Source organism: Sipha flava, unplaced genomic scaffold (assembly GCF_003268045.1).
Source record: "Sipha flava isolate LNK unplaced genomic scaffold, YSA_version1 600_pilon_pilon, whole genome shotgun sequence".
Taxonomy (NCBI): domain Eukaryota; kingdom Metazoa; phylum Arthropoda; class Insecta; order Hemiptera; family Aphididae; genus Sipha; species Sipha flava.
In genome coordinates this window covers 38,652-60,116 of record NW_020273578.1, presented here as the reverse complement: position 1 = coordinate 60,116, position 21,465 = coordinate 38,652, and the positions used below count along the sequence as shown (strand labels likewise).

Below are 21,465 nucleotides of genomic sequence, written 5' to 3'. Positions count from 1 at the left end.
GACAAAATTAAAAGGGTACTTTGTTTACTTTAAAAAAAAAAGCGTCCCCAAAATTTGTTAAGAGTTATAATTATAAAGTAATAATAATAAGGATACGCTAACATTTCTGGCAATTAGTTGGGGTACTCCGCCCCCCTGTATACATCCACAAATCGAGCACTGGTACTATATATACTAGAATTATAGTACAGGTATATTTTTTATCAGTGGCACAGGTGGTGGTGGGGGGTTAAGGGGTTGTAACCCCCCCCGAAATTTCCTCCGATGTCTAGGTTAAAATTTACAAATTTTACAAGTTTGAAGTATGAAGAGCTAGTATTGAATACCTAGTATCATTGATTATAGAATAGTCTATTCTATTATCAAAACTATTATTTAAATCAAAATATATTAAGGATTTGCATAATTTTGTTAATTGTAAAATTTATTATATTTTTACCTTGACCCCCCGAAAAAAAATCCTGTGTATGCCACTGTTTTTTATAAATCAGCATTATAAAAATGTATAAAAAGGGTATGAGCAAGTCAATAAAATAATTAAAAAAACATGTTTAGCTTACGTTAAATAATAAATATAGAAGTCTTCGTATTAAAAGTATACAAGTAATTTATTTAAAATTTAATTAATTAAATATAATATTATATTTAGGTCTACATGTTGTAACATAAATATAAATAACATTAGTTCTTGATAAATTGAATTTTAATCAGTAATATTTCAAATATTTTTCCGTCACTATTCATTAGGAGAAATTTTACTAACAGTATCAGTCGTCAATTTTCTTGTAGACACAACATTCTTGTAAAATTCGTATGATGCTTTTGGTGTACGCGATCTTTGAGGATCGCTGAAATCTACCTTAACAAGTCCAAAATGAATTCTAAAAAAAGTACATAAATAAAAAAATATAATTTCCTTTGAATAAACACAAATAAACACTGCAATTTTAAATGCGATTCCATTCTACAAAAAATTATTAATTATATTAAAATTAAATGTTATTAATCATAGGAATATTAAATGTATTATTAATAATTAAATTAAAGTTCTTAAAATAGCTTACGAAAAACCATCCATCCATTCAAAATTGTCCAAAAGAGACCATACTGTGTAGCCTTTAACATTACAACCATCTTCATGTATTGCTTGTAATGTAGCATTTAAATGACCCTATTCAATAAATTATAAAATAAGTAAATAATATACTTAATATAAAATAAAATTCATACCTTTAGGTAATTTATTCTATCAAAATCATTTAGCTGTCCATTGTCACCATATCCATTTTCTGTTATAATTATAGGAGGATTTCCATATTCATTATTTAACCATTTCAAAAGTTGTCTTAATCCGTTAGGTATTGACTAAAATATTTTTTAAGTAATTTACGCCTTTAAAAAATGTAAACTGAATTGATATCTTACTGCTAGCCATGGTGCATCAGGTGATCTAAAAACTGATTCTTTTACAAATGTCATATATTCAGCATCTGGATTATAATTAAGGTTTAGATCATTTCCATGAGTTACCCAACGAGAAGAATAATAATTAAGAGAAAAAAAATCAGTAGAACCTGTATGAAAGTAAACTTTTCGTTATGAAGTATAATTTTAACATGCAAAAATAATTTCAAAGTTTGTACCTTTAATCATTTTAATTTCATCATCTGAAAATGTTGGTAATATTGACCATGGTCTTCCTTCTTTTAAACATTTTTTATTTACCCATTCTTTCATTATAGATGGATAGTCTCCTTTGTACACAGGATGGCTAAACCATCCTCTCTAAATACAAAACTATTAGATTTAATAATGTTAGATAATTATAGGCATTACAAAATATATTTAGTACTTCAAATTGATTTGCTCTCTCAGCAGTCTTTATATCATCAGGTGAATCAGCATTTTTAGGTATAAAGAATACACCATTTATTGAAAAACTTATATTACCTAAGAAAAACAAGAAATTTTAAAATTTTATAAAAACTTAACTATGGTTTTACTATGTAAATGTACCTTTTTGTTGAGATTTAAACATATTTTCATACATTCTATATACTTTTCCATGGGCAATAAGTAGTGTATGAGCTGCTAAATAATAGCCTGTGTTGTTTAAATGTAAACATGGGGCGTACAAACAATGAGCGTAACCTTTAGATATTTGCATTGGTTCATTAATTGTTATCCACCATTTTACCTATCACAAAATGTTTTATAATGATAAATAATTCACTTAATAAATGAATGAAATAATTTACTCGATCTCCAAAATGGGTGAATAGCACTCGAGCATATTCTTTAAAGTAATCTGACATAATTGGATTGACCCAACCTCCTAGATCTTGAAGATATTGAGGAAGATCCCAATGATACATCGTAACCTGTATTTAATTTTGGTATATTGTTATTTTACAGGACAAAATTTATTTTAAATTTTTTTCTTCGTGTGTGCTTTTGTATGCCGAAAAGGATGGTGAAATCAGAATTTGGCGGTCGGACTTGGTTCCAAAGTTATAGTAGTTAGAAGTTAGCCATATTCAAGGTTTATAAATAATATATATTATTTATTATTTTGATAATTTATATTATCTATAAAACTTGAGTAATATACAGTGCCGGACGCAGGGAGGGGTTTTGGGGGTTCAACCCCCCCCAAATGAATGGATGATTAATTTCAAACGTAATTATCCTACCTTATGTACCTTAAAAAAATGAATTATTCAAAATACGATTAAAATATGCCAGAAAAAAAATATTTTATTGAGAAAAGTGAAACTGTAATAATTTGTAATTTTCCAAACATCCTAAAAGGTATGGGTAGTTTAAACTCAAATTTTTTAAATTCCATGATGGCAATAATTCGTAAAAATAATGCGTATTTGTAAGTCGTTTATTATCAGCAAGTAAAAATAAATAAATATACGTAATCGATATAATATTATTTATAATGGTACATTATGATTGACGGGTTCCCTAAATATTGTGTTGTATGGTCATGCTATAACGATCGACAATAGTCAATCTATAGTCAATAGTCAATTATTTTAAAATAAAGGTAATCAGGCCCGTATTTAGAGGGGCACGGGTAGGCACATGTCCGGGGGTGCCAAGTCTCAGGGGCGGCAAAATATTTTAGCAAAATTAATTTTAAAAATGATGTACCAAATGAAAAAAAAATAAAACAATAAAAAAAAGAAAATAGTATGTTTTATTATGTAATAATTTGTTTAATTTGTTAATTAAAAAAAGTATTAAACGATTTTCATTTATAAGTTATATTTTAATATTAAAGAATCTCGATTATGGACGAAATAATAAGTGTTATATTATTATTATTTATTTATTATTTTTAGAGGTGGGCATAAATAATATGCCCGGGGGCGCCGAATTTTTAAATACGGGCCTGACGGTAATTATTCTTATTTTTTCAAAACTCCCCCGAAATTTTTTTTTACGTCCACCCCAGATAATATATTTGTAATATTATCATAAATAATAATCTTTATCAATTTTACTATATTAAATTTATGGTTTTACCCAAAGATTTCTATACTAAGATTTAGAAGAACACAATGAATTAATTTTTTACTGTATACTTTTATTGTATGTAAAGCTTGAAACTACTTTTTTGCTAAAGCTTGTCATACACGATCCGGTTTGCCGGAGAGGTTTAACTACGCAGTTTAACCTGCACAGCTTTCCCCGATTTCCGACGACGGCGACACGACTTCACACACACTCCGGTTCGCCAGTACAGTTATGACTGCACAGGCCAAAAGAATCGTTTTTTTTAAACTGCGCCCGAATTTTTATCTATGTTAAAATGGTATAGTGTAAACTGCGCCCGGCTTATTGACTTATTAAAGTCTCTATGTATGCCGCTTTCATATAACACAGTCTTGGAATAGAAATATCCAACAAAATGGTTTAAATAATGACTATAAAAATAAAAATAGTGATATTAAAAGATGGTTAGTTCAATCTTACGGTTTACCATTTCTAAGTCCAGGGAGTGTATCTGAGTATTTTGTCAATTATTTAATGAAATCAAAGCCTGACGACAAAAAAGTGACACGATTTACGGATTATTTGGTAGACGTAATTATAAGTGAAGCTCAGTATTCACCTGAAGTATGGACTCAAGCATTAGCATAGCCAACTTTAACCACAAATGCATGCGAGTCTTTTCATTCTCACTTTAATTCCAGCTTTTATACAACTCAACCAAATATTTTCATGTTCATAGAAAAGTTAAAAGAAATTCAAATAGAAGTATACATTAAACTAAATAGTATGAATAAGCCGTTTAAATTCCAAAACTCTAAAATAAAAATAAAAAATAAAAAAACTTAGAAAATTTAATTAATAAATATAATAGTGGTCAAATTCCAGTCGAGGAATATGTATCCCCCATATATAATTATTTGTAATATTTGTATTTATTTTCCTTCTTAAAATTTTTAATTATTTTTTAATTACTCATATTATATGGCTGTAACGAATTAAGTATTTTAGCTGAAATAATAACCTGGGTGAAGTTCACATGTCACCTTTTTACACTTGATAAAAACTCGGGCGCAATTTACATATCATCTTTTTATACTTGATAAAAACTCGGGTGCATTTTACATGTGTGATTTTGTATTTACATGTATTTTGGACGCAGTTTACAATCGCCGTAAACTATGGTACATTATATTTGAGATACAATTTTATGCTTTTATAAATAAGTTCTGTCAAGTATTAAATATACAAATAATAAAATAATTAGTATTCATTTAATTAGATTTATATTATTATTCCATTAAACCTATTGATAGGTAACTTATAGCCTATAGGATAAGTAAATTAATTAATGTTTTACTATCTTTAATGTTATTATTTAATTGAGTAAATTGAAACGTTTCATATTCTTTGTTTATCATCATGACATCATTATTAACTACTAATTCTTACATGTTTTGTTCACGAAAAATATTTTATTCATAGTCTATGCTCTATAAATATTAAATATTTAAATATATAGGTAACCATAATTTTTTAAATATTATGAAGTCGGCAAATTTAGTTGAAATGACGCCTTTGATACACGTTCCAGAAAAACTGTGCAATTCGCCTGCGCAGTTCGACCTCTCCGGCAAACCGGATCGTGTATCTTTACTCGCTTTATCTTAAATTAACTGGTTTAAATTTTGATGTGTTCAATAAAATTATATCTTTGTGAATTATCGTTTAGTAGTATTATACCTTATGTTTGTGGTTTAGATATATGATTTACTCGCGTAGCGATGTTTTAGATTTACATAAAAAGCATAATCCCATACGCAACAGTATCAAGGCTTGTACAAAAACTAGATTAGGATTAGACTATAATTCCCTTTGCCACCACGAAAAGTACTATGCAATGGCACTCGAGTTGCCGAAACGTTAGTCGTAGCCAGCAAAGACCTACAGTTTTAAAAATTAAAGATCCGTTTTTCCGGGAAAAAAAATTAAAATATTTTAATTCTCGTTGAAGGTTAGTCTAGATTATGTTAATCAGGCAATTATTTGTTATTATTTAGTTAGCTATTTATTAGTTATTAACCATTGAACTAGGAGGTGAAATTGATTATGTAGGAATATTATCTATTTAATCATGTCTATACGATATTAGTGATGGGCATATACGAATTATTCAATTCAATTTTGCTGTTCAATGACTTGTTCATAAAAATAATTATATTGATAAATATCATCATAATACATTCCTATGTTGTATTTTAATATAAATTGAACTCCTCTTTAGAAAAGCTTATTCAATAACCATTCAAAGGCTATGCAATTAAAATAAGTTAATTGGGTATTTATATTCATTGTAAGTCATATAAATATAAAATAAATTCAACAATTTAATAAATTGTTATTTTGGGAAATGAATAATGAACACTATTGAAGTCATGATAATCATAGTGAAATTCATAAAATATAGTATTAATTTATTGTTACAATAAAATAAAATAAGTTATTTTACTTGAAATTAAAAATTATTATTAAGTTGTAAGAAAGCAAATTCATAAATCTGAATAATCCGGATATTTCGACAAATCCGGATATTCGGACAATACCTACAGATTTTTGGATTTCATGCCCATCCTTACACGATATCGTTGAAAATTCGTAATTTTTAAAATTATAAAACTCTAAAATTAATAATATCCACCAAATTTTTTTTCGGCATCATTTTTAAAACTCCAAATAGCTAGGTTTTTGAAAAAAAAAAATAAAAAAAAATAAGAGTGTCCAGTAATGTAATAAAGTTGATTTTTTACATAGCTTTATGATGTATTTTATTGAAATGTGAAAATACTTACAAATGGAATAATATCATTAGCAATGAGTTCATCAATAATACGATTATAGTATGCTATTCCATCAAGGTTTAAAGAGTTAACTTCCCCAGATGGCAATATACGAGTCCATGATATTGAAAAGCGATAGAACTTCAGCTAAATGAAAAGAAATTGTAATTTATAATATGCAATTACTTAGTATGTAAAAGAGGACAAAACAGAATACTTACATTTAAATTCTTTGCCAGTGCTATATCTTCTTTGTATTTATGATAGGAATCACAAGCAATATCTCCATTGGTTCTATCTTTTATTAATTCTGGACGATTATGAACCAAATGATCCCATATATTAACTCCTTTACCTATATTATATTTATTAATAAATTAAAGTATGTCAACATATGTCTATAGATGTTATTAATTAAGGTTATATTATTTTACCATCTTCATTCCAAGCTCCTTCTATTTGATATGCAGCAGTTGAAGCACCAAATAAAAATCCATCAGGGAATTCATAACCCATGATTGTGTTTATCCGTGAAATAATAAATATTATTTGCAACAACGAATTAATTACTAATTTTCGCTGTTTAATGTTTAAATTCATTGAATTCATTTAACTTATAGTTAAGTTATTTTATTAGTTAGTTTATTTATGAGTAATCACTGACTAATTTACTGACTTCCATTTATATATCTAATCAAAACTTATATAACAAGATTAAATATAAATTTATTTTTTAAAAAACACCAATTGCAAAATCTTCTTGCAGTAATGATCAAACGATAAGGAAAAGGAGATTAATGACCCATGACCTTGTTTTCATTATTCAAAATATAATATTTATGATTTATATAACGTATAAAAAATATATATTTTTTATCTACCAATAAAAATAAAAATAATGTAGTAAATATCCATAGAATAATATTATCTATACTATAATTATTTATTTTAGTGGTTTATAAAAATATACGGGAATTTTGTTATTAATACTTATTGATCAGTCACATTATTTTAAATTAATAAATTGATAAATTATAACTACAAATTACTTTTTTATTAAAAATTCTAATAAAAAAGAATAAAAAAACATTTTTTTAATAGTCCAAAGATTTTGTTTTATAATTTTTTGTAAAAAATAATGTACATAATCAGTGCCGTAACTGAATTACTTGAAGCTCGTGTGTAAATCAAATGCTGAGCCCCCTATCATTCTACATTTTTAGCATTAAACCTTATGAAGCCCCATGATATGGTACGACCGGGGCCTGCGTGCGATGCATACTCTGCACACCCGGGTTTTACGACACTGTACGTAATTATTTTTTATTAATATTTACTACTAATAAGATCCAAAAACAAATTAAGCATGTTTTTATGTACATAAATATTAATATCTAAATTAATACATTTAATTTCAAGATAATTTTAATTTATACGCAATTTTAGATTTATAATAACTGTATACTGATATTGCCTTTATACGGCGGAATATTATACCTACCTGCTTTAAGATACGTTTTCCTTAGAGGTTCCAAAATGTTTCACATACCTACCTTACAAAAAGCTCACCCTTTTCAGCATTAAAATACAGCCGGTTGAACGATTTTTCCCAATTTTTTTGATAAGAATAAGTTTTTAATACTTGATGAACATTTTGATCTTTGATTAACTTCGTGGGTGAAGCTGGTGAAGGTATAACCGGTGGGTCATCAATGTCTTCTTGTTCATGCATCGGCCACATTTATTTTTTTCGAAACATATCTAAAATAGAATTGCTTTTGCGTTTTGATATAATTACTGGCCAAAAAACACTAAAAGACGGTCAAACTAATACAAATCAAACAAGACAATCAACAAGACGTAGTCGTAAACAGTGTACAGACGACAGCACATTTTAAAAATTACCCACATGCGATAAGGTATCTAAAATCAATTATATTGCCGTATAATTTGATACACATTAATTGACTATTGATATACGAAAAGGTAATACCCCAAAAAATTATTATACTAAATATTTATTTTTTTTTATTAACAACCGTGACGCACAAAATAACTTACAATCGTATAATAACTCGTTTCACATATTATCGCATCACAATCATATGTAGGTAGTTTACGTAATGTCATACATTTTGTAGAGGGGTATACATTTTTCCCTGGGGGGTATTACGTCCCCGATCATCACCCTGAAATAAACACTGTTAGGAGCGCGTTTTTTGCGCCGCAGAAAACAATCTCAACATAATAGCTCTATTACATTGGCGTCAGGGCAAAACGTCTTACGCGATGTAGAAGTGTTTTCCTACGAACTAGTGGCAGCGCCTTGAATAATTCATTACTGAAAATGTGACTAGTGTGTAACGTTTATTGCAATTAATAAAGACGACTACAACGAGTCATTACTATGAATCATCTTGAAAGAAACAAGAAAATAATTGCACTGCTTATCAAGTACGCCTATGGGAAAATTCTCAAGGGGGGGGGACAACATTTTAATTTATCAATCTATTCATAAATAGGAATGACCTACGATATTGGAAGGGGTTTACAATTTTACATTATACTATTACATTTTATATATATATATATATATATCAAACTGGAAGACTATAAAATAATAATTATTTAACCAATTTACCATATAAGTAATTTATTGAAATTTTTATTTAATTAATAATATAAATTGGACACTTAAAACAGTTATATTTATTAAAATATTAATTTACAAATATTATATAAATATTATGGTTGTGTACACACACAAATATATACAGTGAACCTGACTAAACGAACTCCTTCTATTACGGACACTGACACTAATATTTAACCCGACAATTTCATAACGGACAAAAATACATACATGCTACGAAACAGCGTCGATAAGGAACGCAATTAGGTCATTCAGTGAAAACACGGATTACGACCAATTACATTATCGCCGATTACGATAACGCTAATTGCAAGTAACCTATTGAATTTATAAAGTTGAAATTTGTACAGAAATATATCCAGATATAAATTGCAATACGTATAAATGATAACCATGAGTATCAAACGTTTTTAATCAGTTACTATCGGTTCGCAGTCAGAGTTGTACATATTTTCTTTAGCAATGCCACCTCCCGTGCCGTGAATTACTCATTCATCACGAGTTGGAAATCACCAAATCGAAGTTCAAAAAACAACCATCAATAGAATCATTTTTTAAGAAATAATTAATAAATTAATATAAATATAATGTAACAAATTTATAATATGTCATTGTATGTATGTAATATTAAAATAATAATTAAAATTAAATTTATAATGTATGTGCATAATGTGTATATAATATTAATAGATTATACCTAATACATATTATAAAATATAAAATAATACAAATGTACGTAAAAATTGTAATTTTTAAAACATTGAAACCTGTCTATAACGGACAATTATTTTAGTCCAGTGACTGTCCGTTATATACAGGTTTCACTGTATATATATACCGTATTACTGGAAACACACAATATTTTAAGAATTTATATTTATCCATAGAATAGAAACGAAAAAGCGTATTGTTATTTATAGTTGATAACCTGATTTTGCAACTAAATAAATAGATTTTTCATAAACAAATTATAGATTTTCATATATTAAATTAAATTTTTAAATTCTATTTAAATAAATATTTTCTGATCATAATAAACAATATTACAAGATTTTTGACATTTTTCAGGGGGGACATGTTCTTCCCTTGCCCCCCATATGGGCGCCCTTGCTGCTTATTTTTCGAGGTAGGGCCGGATTTAGACTTTCGGATGCCCTGGGCAAATCGATTTTTCAAGGCCCCTAGCAGTAAAAAATTAACATTATCCATGTAGTAAAGGAAAAATTAAAAATTTGCATACTTGCCCGTTAAAATGATCTGCCTAAACTTTTTTATTTCAAGTTTAAAATATCACTAACTATAAATATAACTATTCATGCTTCACAAATCGCAAATTTCTGTATGAATAATAATATCACAGTTTGATTAAATGTAATTTACAGTAAATACTAAATAGTTAGTAAGTAATAAAAAATAAATACATTTTTATAAATATGGTACTTTTAGAAGTATTAAGTCTGACTTATAAAAATTAGATATACATTTAGTTTTTTTAATGTAATTTTCAATTTTTTTTTCTTTTTGCTTTTTTAATTTTCGATTAGCATCGCCACTTCTCTGGATACTTTTCATATTCTGAAATTCAAAATATTTTATACCTATCAAGAATTGGTACTAAGACCCAAAAATAATGCCTATAAATTAAGTTGCATTAATTAATATATACTATTAAAATTAAATTATAAAAAAAATTATATAGTATGAATACTTAAAAAAATTGTCGAGCTTTTTTGTTACATGCTATGGTATATGTAGGATTTTATTTCTATAGGTCGGTAACGGCTCATGTCTAGGTGTACAGGTGTAATAACGACTCATAACAAAAGAATATATCTGGTTCTCTATTTGCTACATTTTACAGTAGTAGTTTACTGTAGTAGACTATAATATAGTAATAATATATATATATAATAATAATATATTATATTAGATTCATATATAAAAATAACACTGACTTTTCACCAAAAATATGGTCAGAATATTTATCATCGATATACGTGAGATTGACAATTGTGAATTTTTCCATGGAATTTAAATAGTTCGTTTAATTCTTCTCACCCTAATATTTTTAATTCTATAGATATTTAAAAAAATATACAAATTGATACTTATATAGCGTTACGAAGTCAGTGCTCAAGAAATAGAATAACAATTGAAAAAAAAAATGGAAGAATTATAAATTAAAAAAAATTACTAATTTTGAATTTGTGAAGCAATTTTCATTCAACTTTTTACCTACATTTCGACATTTCGTAAATGGTGTCGTTTTTTTGCTATTTTTCATCGGTTTTACGCAATCATTGGGAAAATGATTGAGAAATATAAAATTAACTAATACAAAATTTGCTATCGAAAACCACCCCTGATGTTGTTGATAGGATCAATTTTACTAAGAAAAATTATGTCCACATTCATAAAAAATAAAAATATGTGTATGTAAAAAAAATAAATATTTATAATTGTATAGTCCATGGGGAGTTGAACCCCCTTGATCACGCCCATGAATATAAATATATACATAAGAGGGTAATATATAAATAAATATAATATACTAAATATCTATACATATAATTCTAGCATAAAGTGATTTACTAAATAGCGCAGAAATAAAATAAAATAATTTGTACAAAAAAGAAAAAAATGAAGACGACAAAAAAAACGTATAATATATTTTATTTTATAAAAGGATATTTTCATTATAATTACTAAATTACACACAATTCATTTGAACATCACGAGCCACTGTTATAGGTATGAGTAGAATGGTGTGTCCTATTTACTTAAATCATTAGTTTTATAATATCAAATCAATACTTAAATCAAATTTAATAATAAGTTATTATGAAATAGGTACATATTTAAAATTATCTAAGCAGGGAAGTAATACATTACAACACAGTTAAATACATTTTTGAACAACATGGAATAAAACTTACAAAATGTATTTCGGATGCGGAAAAATTCAAAGTTGTCTGCCTCCACACAGTGGACTTGAAATTTTGTACCAAAACACTTAACAAAATTAAGCACACTAAAACTGAACAGTAAACATACATAACGGTGCGTCCTAGGTAAACGCGATTTTGCGAGCGGGCGAGAGGGCGAGCGACGCGATAAAATTCAAAATAGATTTAATTTAAACCTTCGAGTCGTTATATAGTTTATTTTTAAACACCGAGGTAGTAGTACCCGGAAAACAGTCTGATAATGATAAAGCGTAACATTGACTTCTACGTATCACTTTACCATATTAAAATAGTGCAGTCTATGTTATTTTGATTTTTCGTCATTATCTATGTTATGATCTTTATTGTCTGAATGGGTGTACGTACAACACAACAGCGACACTTACGGTGCGTCCTAGGTGAACGCGATTTTGCGAGCGGGCGGGCGACGCGATATTCAACGCGCGCGAGCGTCCTGGTTGCGGGCGGATGATTTGTAGACGTAAATATTTTTCGATTATTTTCAAGTTGATGATCCAAGTTGATAGTTGTTTGTTGTGAACGTAGTACATTCTTAAAAATTATTATTATTATTATTATTTATTTAATTGTTATAATATTATGCAAGTTTATTAAAAATAATTATACGTATTTATTGTATACAAAATATGTAAAATATGTAATAATGTATAATCGCTTACTTGGCATTTCAACCTTTGTGGATACACTTTCCCACGCTTGGTCCACTAATATGCGGTTACGATAATTCGTATCTTTCATATTATATAAAATAGATTTTTTCTGAACTTCAGAAACAAGAAGTTCTACTTATGAATCCATGTTTTTGAATAAATGTTCAGTTTTATAAATTAAAATACACAAACAACTGAATTGAAGTATTCAAAAATAGTACTAGTCGCCCGTGTCAAAAACAAAAATATTTTTTTTTGACGCGAGCGATAATATTTTAATCGCGAGCCCGCCCACTTGTTTAACTTCTAGATAGGACATTCCATAAATTAAATCTATTTTTAATTTTATCGTGTCGCCCACCCGCTTGCCCGCTCGCAAAATCGCGTTTACCTAGGACGTACCGTTATAGTTTTATACTACTATCATAGATTAAAAATACATTTATATTTAATCAAAGCATTTAAAAACATTTAATCATTACATACTAATATATTTGTGTATTCTCTAGATGGCCCAATCCCATACTCATTTTATAGATCAAATAATATAAATATAATAAATCTATATTTTTATTTCAAGTTGATAATTTTTTCATACATTTCTTAAACCAAAGGTAAATATAAAAATTTATTTTTAAAGTATTCCGGCATCCGGATGCTTCCCCCAAACATCTGCTGCTCAGGGCAATTGTTCTTAAAACCCTCCGTCAAATTCGGCTCTGCTTCGAGGTATAATAATCGATTTGTTTCCTATTAATTTGCACCATCAAATTCTTAATTCTTTTTCGGTTTTCCTTTTTTTACTTATTATAATCACCTTTTTACATTACACCATAATTCCATTATTATTATCAATTTACGAGTATGTTATGTTATTACACTCTCGCTGGGAATCACTTTACAATCTTTTACTCTTTTTATACTATCTCTCTTCCATATAAAATAATCTACAACCTATTTTTTCTACTCTCATATGTTATATAATGACATATAATGACTCTTCTCTTTTTTTAAAATATGTATTTACAAGCTCATACGATGATGCAAAATTCAAAATTTTTTCTCCAGCCTCATTCCTCTCGTCAAATCTATACTCTCTATGCACTCTTTCGTACTTAACTCTCTCATTACTTACATATATGTCCATTCATATTACCACCAATCACAGTATCTTCATTTTCTAGTATTCATTGTATCATCTCATCCATCACTCGCCAAAACTTTTCTTTTTCTTCACATTCTTCTTGTGGTGCAGACTCATTTATTACGTTTAATATGTTTTCCTCAAATACCAATTTTACAGTAATAATTCTATCGCTTTTCTACCTACGTTTACTACCTACTTTTCATCCGTACTACCGTATCCGTACTACCGTCCTTTCTACCGTACTTTTCATCTTCTCATACAATATTACTCCAACCCCATTACTAATACTAATCCTACCTGAATATATTATTTTATAATCCTCTCCTAGTTTTTTGCTTTCTTTTTTTTCAACTTAATTTCCTAAACACAACAAATATTAACCTTCCTCCTCTTTAATACTTCCGCAAAATTCTCTACTTATGCCTGTTAACGTTCCAACATTCTACGTGCCTATTCTCACTTTATACCTATCTCTTACAACTAGACGAAAATTTAACCAGGTACGCAATGGTAATGTTCGTACACCGTTGATATTACCCGTATTGGGTAAACTTGAACATATAACTGGTGAATCAACTACCACACTGGTTGTCCGGCTGATATCACACACTTCATAATCTGGGCCTCCTCCACCTTTAACTACTCGTATAATAATTTCTCTCACTTATCGTCCCCGCACACATCCGGGATGGGACAAACCCTCTAAGTTTTATTTCAGACTCCTCATATTCTTTGACAAAATTTTTACACCGGTTGTCAACCTAACGCGACCTCATTTCATCGCTTCTTACGGCCAGCTGAGGAACCGTGGAAGTATTATGAATTCTTTCTACAGGAGTCTTAATTTATTGATATAAGTATTTAAAATGTTCATTATAACGTTAAAATACGAGTAAATGTTTGAAATGAACATATTTACGCTTTTTTTTTATTTAAATTAATAAATTGTATCTCTTTATTTAATATAATATAGATTGGGTTATAAAAATACGTGAACTTTATAGTTGATATTAAGCTGTATCGAAAATTTTCAACTATGTAATCTAATTTATTAAATAAATTTTATCAAAATTTCTAAATACAAAAGATACTTAAGTTGATTTTAAAAATTACTGAAAGTTCTAAATAATTTGGAGCAATAAAGTAAATATTTTTACCAAATAAGTTAGTAATACAAGTGACGAATTTGATGAATTAATGGAATGTTTTGATAATGATTTGAATTATACGTCGAATAAAGTAACCGAAGATCTTGAAACATTAGTTACACTCGAATATAAGAAAACTAATTAAAAAAGTTTAAAATGGTTACAACAACCATATAAAATTGAAAATTATTTTTAGGCGATATTCAATGTTTAAATGCACCAGAATTGATCTGTAACATCTAAGAGAAAAGTCAGGTCCCTAAATAATTCATCACCTTCTACAAGCGCACTTAATGTATTCAAAAGTTCAGACAATAGTGAACAGAACTGATAGCAGTATGCCGCCAGATGGTATTTGATATGGTTCAACAGATTTCAGCAGTTGACCGTTTAAAAAATCCAATAAAATACAAAAACCTCAAATTCTCTAGACAACATAGAACTCACACATTCTACGAGAAATGTCATATACATTTATGTTCAATACATTCCTTATAGACCGCTGGGTCAATTTTGTGAACTTAACTGTATTTCCGCAAATAAAGGTGGAAAAATTATCAAAAATGTAATATGTCATACTGAAATAGCTAAAATTTTAAATTTATAAAAAAAATATTCTTTTACCAAAAATAAAAAATCAGGTCTGAAAGCATTAAAACAGTTTTATAATAATTATAAAACTGTTTTAACTAAATCATATCAATATCATATCATATCAATATCAATTATTGATATCCTACTTATGATTTAGTTCAAGAAGCTAAGAAGAAGTGTTATCCAAGGGAAACCGGTATATTATTGAGTGAAACAAATGTGGAAATAAAATTACAAGTATTGCTCGATCATACAGTTAAACATATTCTAACTTTTGGTACAGTAGATAACATCTTGAAATTTAATGCATTGAACTAACATTTTTAACAGAATTGTATTGTAATTGTAGTGAAAACTTAATATAAGAAAAAAATGCTGAGAAAAGAATCTCAAAATTTGCTCAACTTTAGTAGTGTAAATTAGAGGTCGTGATTGTGAACGTGTATTAGAATAAACGGAAACCTAGACACGCGGGCAAAATATATGTATGATAAACCCGTGTTTATTGCAAATTGATTCAGAATTCATATATACATTAAATATTAATATTTATAATAGAATATTATATATATTCCAATAATTATTAATTTATACATAATATTATAATAATAATATATATATATATATCATAATATAAACAAAAAATATAAAAACTAAAAAAAAGATTAGTTACATAAAATAATATGATTATAAAAAATTATATAGATTACAGCATACAGGCAAGGAGTATGCCAATCCTTGAATGGGCAAAAAAAATGTTTGTAATCATGTGGTGGAGTGCATGCGACAAGTGTCTAACAAGCGGTGGGATTTCAGATTATATTCAGCACATGATGTAGGAAAATGTATACTATATCATATGATAAATAATAAGTCAATAAACTAAATTCTATCGTAATTGTGTGATAAACGTCCCGTAACCGATTAGTAGATCGTAAACTGCGGTAGAGCTCATGCGAGAAGTTAGTCTAGTCTTTTTTAGAGTTATTGACTTTTAATCAAGTTTTTACTGTTGTATTTAAGTATTTCACATTATTTTTTGAAGAGAAAATTACAATGAAAAAAAAAATACAGTAAAAATTATAAAACAGCGTTATCTTTTAATAAAAAAAAAAGATGAAATCAAATCTAATAAGTTAAAAATACTTTTTATATTATAAATTATAATACAGGGCCAAAATAATTGATAATGATAATTATAATAATATATATATATTATTATAATTATATTATATTTATAATTATTATACTAATATAAGGTAATTTATAAATTATATTGTGGTTTTACTAACTTAATAACAGATAATTAACTTAAGGTAGCATGCTCGTCGATACTTTTGAAAAGTAGACTCCAAAAAATAATTATTTAATTGTAGATAATTTAGTACCCAAAGCTATAGTCACAGAGTCGCAAAAAAAATTCATAAAACCCGCTCAAATATTGAAAAGAAAAGTAAATAATATTATTTTTTGAAAATTACATTTCACCTATTCATCACTTCACTAAAATATTTTAAATTGAATATAAAAATATTAAAATAAAATAAAAAAAATTTTCATTTTCTCTTATGTAATCGCTTTGCTGTAATGTGCAAATAAAGGCGAATTAAAAAAATAAATAAAAATAAAAATAAAAATAAGAATTCAGAAGGCAATTTAATAGCTTACGCTGGCTTTACATCTTATTAAATTCTAAAATTGATTATCCTGAAATACTTAAATGTTTCAAACTTAACGTTAAGAATCACATCTTTATTCTATTTTCTTACTTGCAAGTGTAACAATTGTCTATTCACACCGGTATACCAAATGTTAACTCCAGATAATTAACTTAAAATGTTGATTTTTTTCTTGAAGTTAAAACCATTGCCGTAGTCATCATCTTATCTTTTGCATGGTTATCTCCGAGTTCAAAACCAATTTGTCAAAATTTGATAAACTGATTTAATCAGTTCTTATCAAATATTTGTCGGTTGTTATATTTGCCGCAGCATGCCGGCTAAATTATTTTTAGGCTACATTACGATTTGGTTGTTTTATTGTCAGCTATTTTATGCACGCCTTATAAAAATTGTAAATAATAAATTTAAAATTTAAAGGAGTTAATGGTAAATATTCGAAATAATAATAGTATATAAATAAATGAACAAATATTTTTTTATAGAAATAAATTCTTAGTCTAGAGCAGCGGTTCTTAAACTTTTGTAGTTTACGGACCCCTAATGAGAGATTTTTAGAAATTGCGGACCCCCTTACTAATTTTTTGTTTAATACTTTTTTTTAGACAAAACATCTCATGTTATTTAAACCAAAATAATTATAATAATATTTATATATATTTATATAAATAATTATTTTATATAATAAATTACATTAATAGACATAACAAAACATATATATTTATAACTATTCTTATTTCACTTAATTTTTCAGTTAACTTAAATTTAATTATTTTAGTTTTAATTTATTTTTTTAATATTCTTAAAACTTAAATTTATTAGCTTAATATGATGGTTGATACACAAGATTTATAACATCGTGTAATGATAAAATCTATCTATTATATAATTAAAAATATATATATAAAAAAAATAATAATATTAATTATTATTATTTATTAACAATATTATAATGATGCACTCATTTCATGTATTGATGTACATATGTTATGTTTTAGGGCTGCCGAGGACTCCCGATATGAGTATCGCGGACCTCTAGAGGTAATTTGTTGGTATTGAGTTAAACTATAAATATAATTAGAGAACAGATGAAATAAAAATGTTGGACCCCACATAAAACATTCCTGGGTACACTCCTGTGTTACATACTTGTTAATTTAATTACTACTGTTGCAAATAATAATAAATAGTGTCCAATACCATAACTACTGTGTGGTAATTGAATCTGCACATTAATAATTTATTTTAAATGTCATTTTTTTCAGGCAAAATACTAGAAATTAAAAAGTAGCACTTCAATTTTAAAAAAATGATTTGAAAATGTTTTAGAAGTAGGTTTAACCGTTCTTTTTTGAGGAGCATATATTATTATATTATTAATTTTAAGATTTTTATCATGAGTTATAATAGCGTTTGAGATTGGAGAGGAGGGCTGTTGTTCCTCCGAACAATTTTTAACGATTTATATAAAAAGAGATGACCATAAAAAAAAATTTGGGAGAGGAGGACCCTTAAATTTTGCGAAATAAAAAATATTTATATTTTAGAGGGGGTTTTAGAGCTCTCTCGCCCCCCCTTTATTTGTGCATATGCCCTTCCTATTTCCTAAAAACTCTTTGCTAGGGCCCACATCACAGGTTGGACATACGAATCCTAAATCGGGCCCTGATTGCAAAAATAAATATAATAAAATATACATATAAGTATATAAATATTTTGGTACATCCATATATTATTAATTTTTATAGCTATGATATAATATTAATATTTATATAAGTGTTAGTTTGATATAGGTATATAATGTTACAATTATGAATTGTCAAAATCAAAAATGCTGGGATGTACGGTCTGGAGCCATCAGTATTACTCGTTTCGTGAAAAGCAGATACTCGACAACGTCGGCAAGTAGGTCAGCGTTTTGTTCCATGCGGAAGTGTTCCAGGCCGTACCGTTCGCACAACGTTCGGCGCAACGCGTCTACGCTGACGCCGCGACCACGCGACCCAACAATCACGTCGCCGATGAACATCACCAGATCGTCGAACTCTCGCTCGCTAGACATAGGGTGGTTTCGGGTCGAACGGTGATCGATGCGGTTGAATTCGATCGCAGTAAAACGCAAGTATATCCGTTGGGTTCTATGATATAATTATGATTTGGTGACTACTAACATTCGAGTGTTCAACGATGGTTCCAAAATTGTTTTGAAATTTGAATAATCACGTTTGGTTTTCATAAATCATGACAATTTCTCATAACTAGGATGGAGATGATAATTAATGGTTGTGAATTTGTTATGTTCTTATTGCTGATATAACCATAGACTTTATTAGTATTAGATCCATGGATATAACATGTAATGGTTAGAGGTTATTATTAATTTAATACGATAAAAATAAATAAATAAAATACACGTGTATTTGTAAATACCCGTCATTATCCATGTATCTAAATACCAGACATTACCCATGTATTTTATTCTCCATGTTTTTGTATTGTAATAGTTGAGATTTCTCTATGATTAAATATTAAATTTCTTTATAGCAATTGTATTACATTATATTTATGAATTTTATTATTATTTATTAAAAAATCTAAAAATTATTTTGTTAATTAAGAACTTATTTAATATACAAATAGTATTATCAGTGCTCAACAAGAGTAAATAAATATATCTAAGAAACTGATAATTAAAGTTATGACAAATAATACAATATTTTTATATGTATACTTAAATAAACTCAATTTTAAAAAAATATAAATTATTAATTAATTAATTAATTTTAAGTTATAATATTACATAATATTTTGTTTTTAAACATACGAAAATATAGGTCATATTAAAGACTAAATAAATAAATCTAGACAATCCTAGAAAATGTAATAAATAATAATTGAAGTAACTAACATCAATAAATAAATAAATGAATAAATAAATAAATAGTAGTAAAAATAATAATAATAATAATAAATTATAATAATTGTTTGTTTTGATAAAGGAAAACTAACATATTTACAGTCTCGAGCGCCAAACAACTTCTCATAGCCGTTACTATGTTTCCAGCGATCGAGAAACACTTTTCAAAACATACTGATGTTGCTGGTATACCTAAATACTTAACAGCTAAAATAACCATTAACGGATACTTTGTTGCACGCGTCATCCACCATTCCAAAGCATCAGAATCAAACCTTAGTTGTGGTTCAACCAAGTAATTTTGATATTGAACTATATAATCAGCTGTATTACAGTTGTCGTTATCACCGTATAGAAATACAAGTGCACCAGAGTTGTTTTTTGTCTCAGACAGTGGCGCACACAGGGAGGGTCAGGGGTTAGGTTAGTTGGCTAGTTCTGTGTGAACTTGTATGAATATTTGTTTAATTGAATACTAACCAATTATTCAGCTATTCAAATCAATATACTAATTAAGTTTACCCTAGAACTAATGCGTCACATGAGAAGTAGTAGGGCTCAATCCCAAAAATTATGCTATACAAACTTATAAATTAATACCTAGAAAATTGAAAATAATTAATATTAGATTTATTTAAAAAAAAAATTTTTTTCTAGTATTTTTGTTAGTAAGAAAAAAACAAAACCACTTAAAAATAAGAGTTATACTATGCCTGAACTCAGACTTTACTGGTGGGTGTGGGTGGGTACCTCGAAATATATATTTTCGACACCCTTATAAAAAAATCTTCTGTGCGCCACTGGTCTCAAATGTTTGAATTTGCATGTCTCTTTTATTTTCACTAATATTATATAATAAACTCTTAATTCGTGTTCGAATTTTCTCTTTTGCATCTGCTGCCTCGTGTTTTAAATCTTTGTATCTTAGGTCGAAAAAAGATGCAATTTGTCTAGCAGACATGACACTGGAAGGATTTCATTCTAACTTAAAACGATTTTTTAATTCCTGAATTACAATGTATTTAAAATTGTCAGTAATTTCATCGTTAATTATTTTTAATAAATCGTTAATTTCATCGTAATTATATCATCTATTGTGAATCTATGGTGCCTCCAAGCCTCCACGCGTTCGTCAACGACGCGTTGTGAAATCATTTCATTTGTGTGAATTACTGCGATTTCGTCTCTCAATTGTTGTAACTTGTAATGTGTGTATTCGTATTTCGTTTCGTGTGTGAAACTTTTTTGTATAACTACAGTAACATCTTAGAAATGGAATGAATTGAAAATTGAATTTTGTTGATTTTACTCATTAATAAAAACTATTTTAACTATTTTCTAAATTTTCA

The 21,465-nt window shown here is 27.6% G+C and overlaps 1 protein-coding gene and 2 long non-coding RNA genes across 3 annotated transcripts; 1 reads left to right on the top strand and 2 right to left on the bottom strand.

Annotated features, from left to right (window-relative positions):
- Positions 1-657: 657 nt before the first annotated feature.
- LOC112691326 (myrosinase 1-like) lies at positions 658-7,139 on the bottom strand. Its single transcript, XM_025565508.1, has 11 exons — positions 6,776-7,139; positions 6,563-6,696; positions 6,354-6,488; positions 2,259-2,381; positions 2,017-2,197; positions 1,853-1,950; positions 1,644-1,785; positions 1,426-1,574; positions 1,231-1,365; positions 1,065-1,171; positions 658-881 (listed from the first exon to the last, which is right to left on the bottom strand). The coding sequence occupies exons 1-11, from the start codon at positions 6,948-6,950 to the stop codon at positions 737-739; spliced, it is 1,524 nt and encodes a 507-aa protein (XP_025421293.1). The 5' UTR covers positions 6,951-7,139; the 3' UTR covers positions 658-736.
- Positions 7,140-7,427: 288 nt separating this feature from the next.
- On the top strand, positions 7,428-19,661 carry LOC112691329. The gene is made up of 3 exons (XR_003149301.1): positions 7,428-7,649; positions 18,198-18,240; positions 18,983-19,661. It is a non-coding gene; the product is annotated as an uncharacterized LOC112691329 (long non-coding RNA).
- LOC112691328 lies at positions 10,023-12,849 on the bottom strand. The gene is made up of 3 exons (XR_003149300.1): positions 12,641-12,849; positions 11,931-12,512; positions 10,023-10,569 (listed from the first exon to the last, which is right to left on the bottom strand). It is a non-coding gene; the product is annotated as an uncharacterized LOC112691328 (long non-coding RNA).
- Positions 19,662-21,465: the final 1,804 nt, after the last annotated feature.

Bases quoted from the DNA above. Each gene is read 5' to 3' on its own strand.
- LOC112691326 (XM_025565508.1), bottom strand. From the start codon at position 6,950: ATGAATTCAATGAATTTAAACATTAAACAGCGAAAATTAGTAATTAAT. The intron at 2,382-6,353 runs GTAAGTATTTTC...AATTAAATACAG, and splicing joins CTAATGATATTATTCCATTT to GTTACGATGTATCATTGGGA. The intron at 882-1,064 runs GTAAGCTATTTT...TACTTTTTTTAG, and splicing joins GAATGGATGGATGGTTTTTC to AATTCATTTTGGACTTGTTA.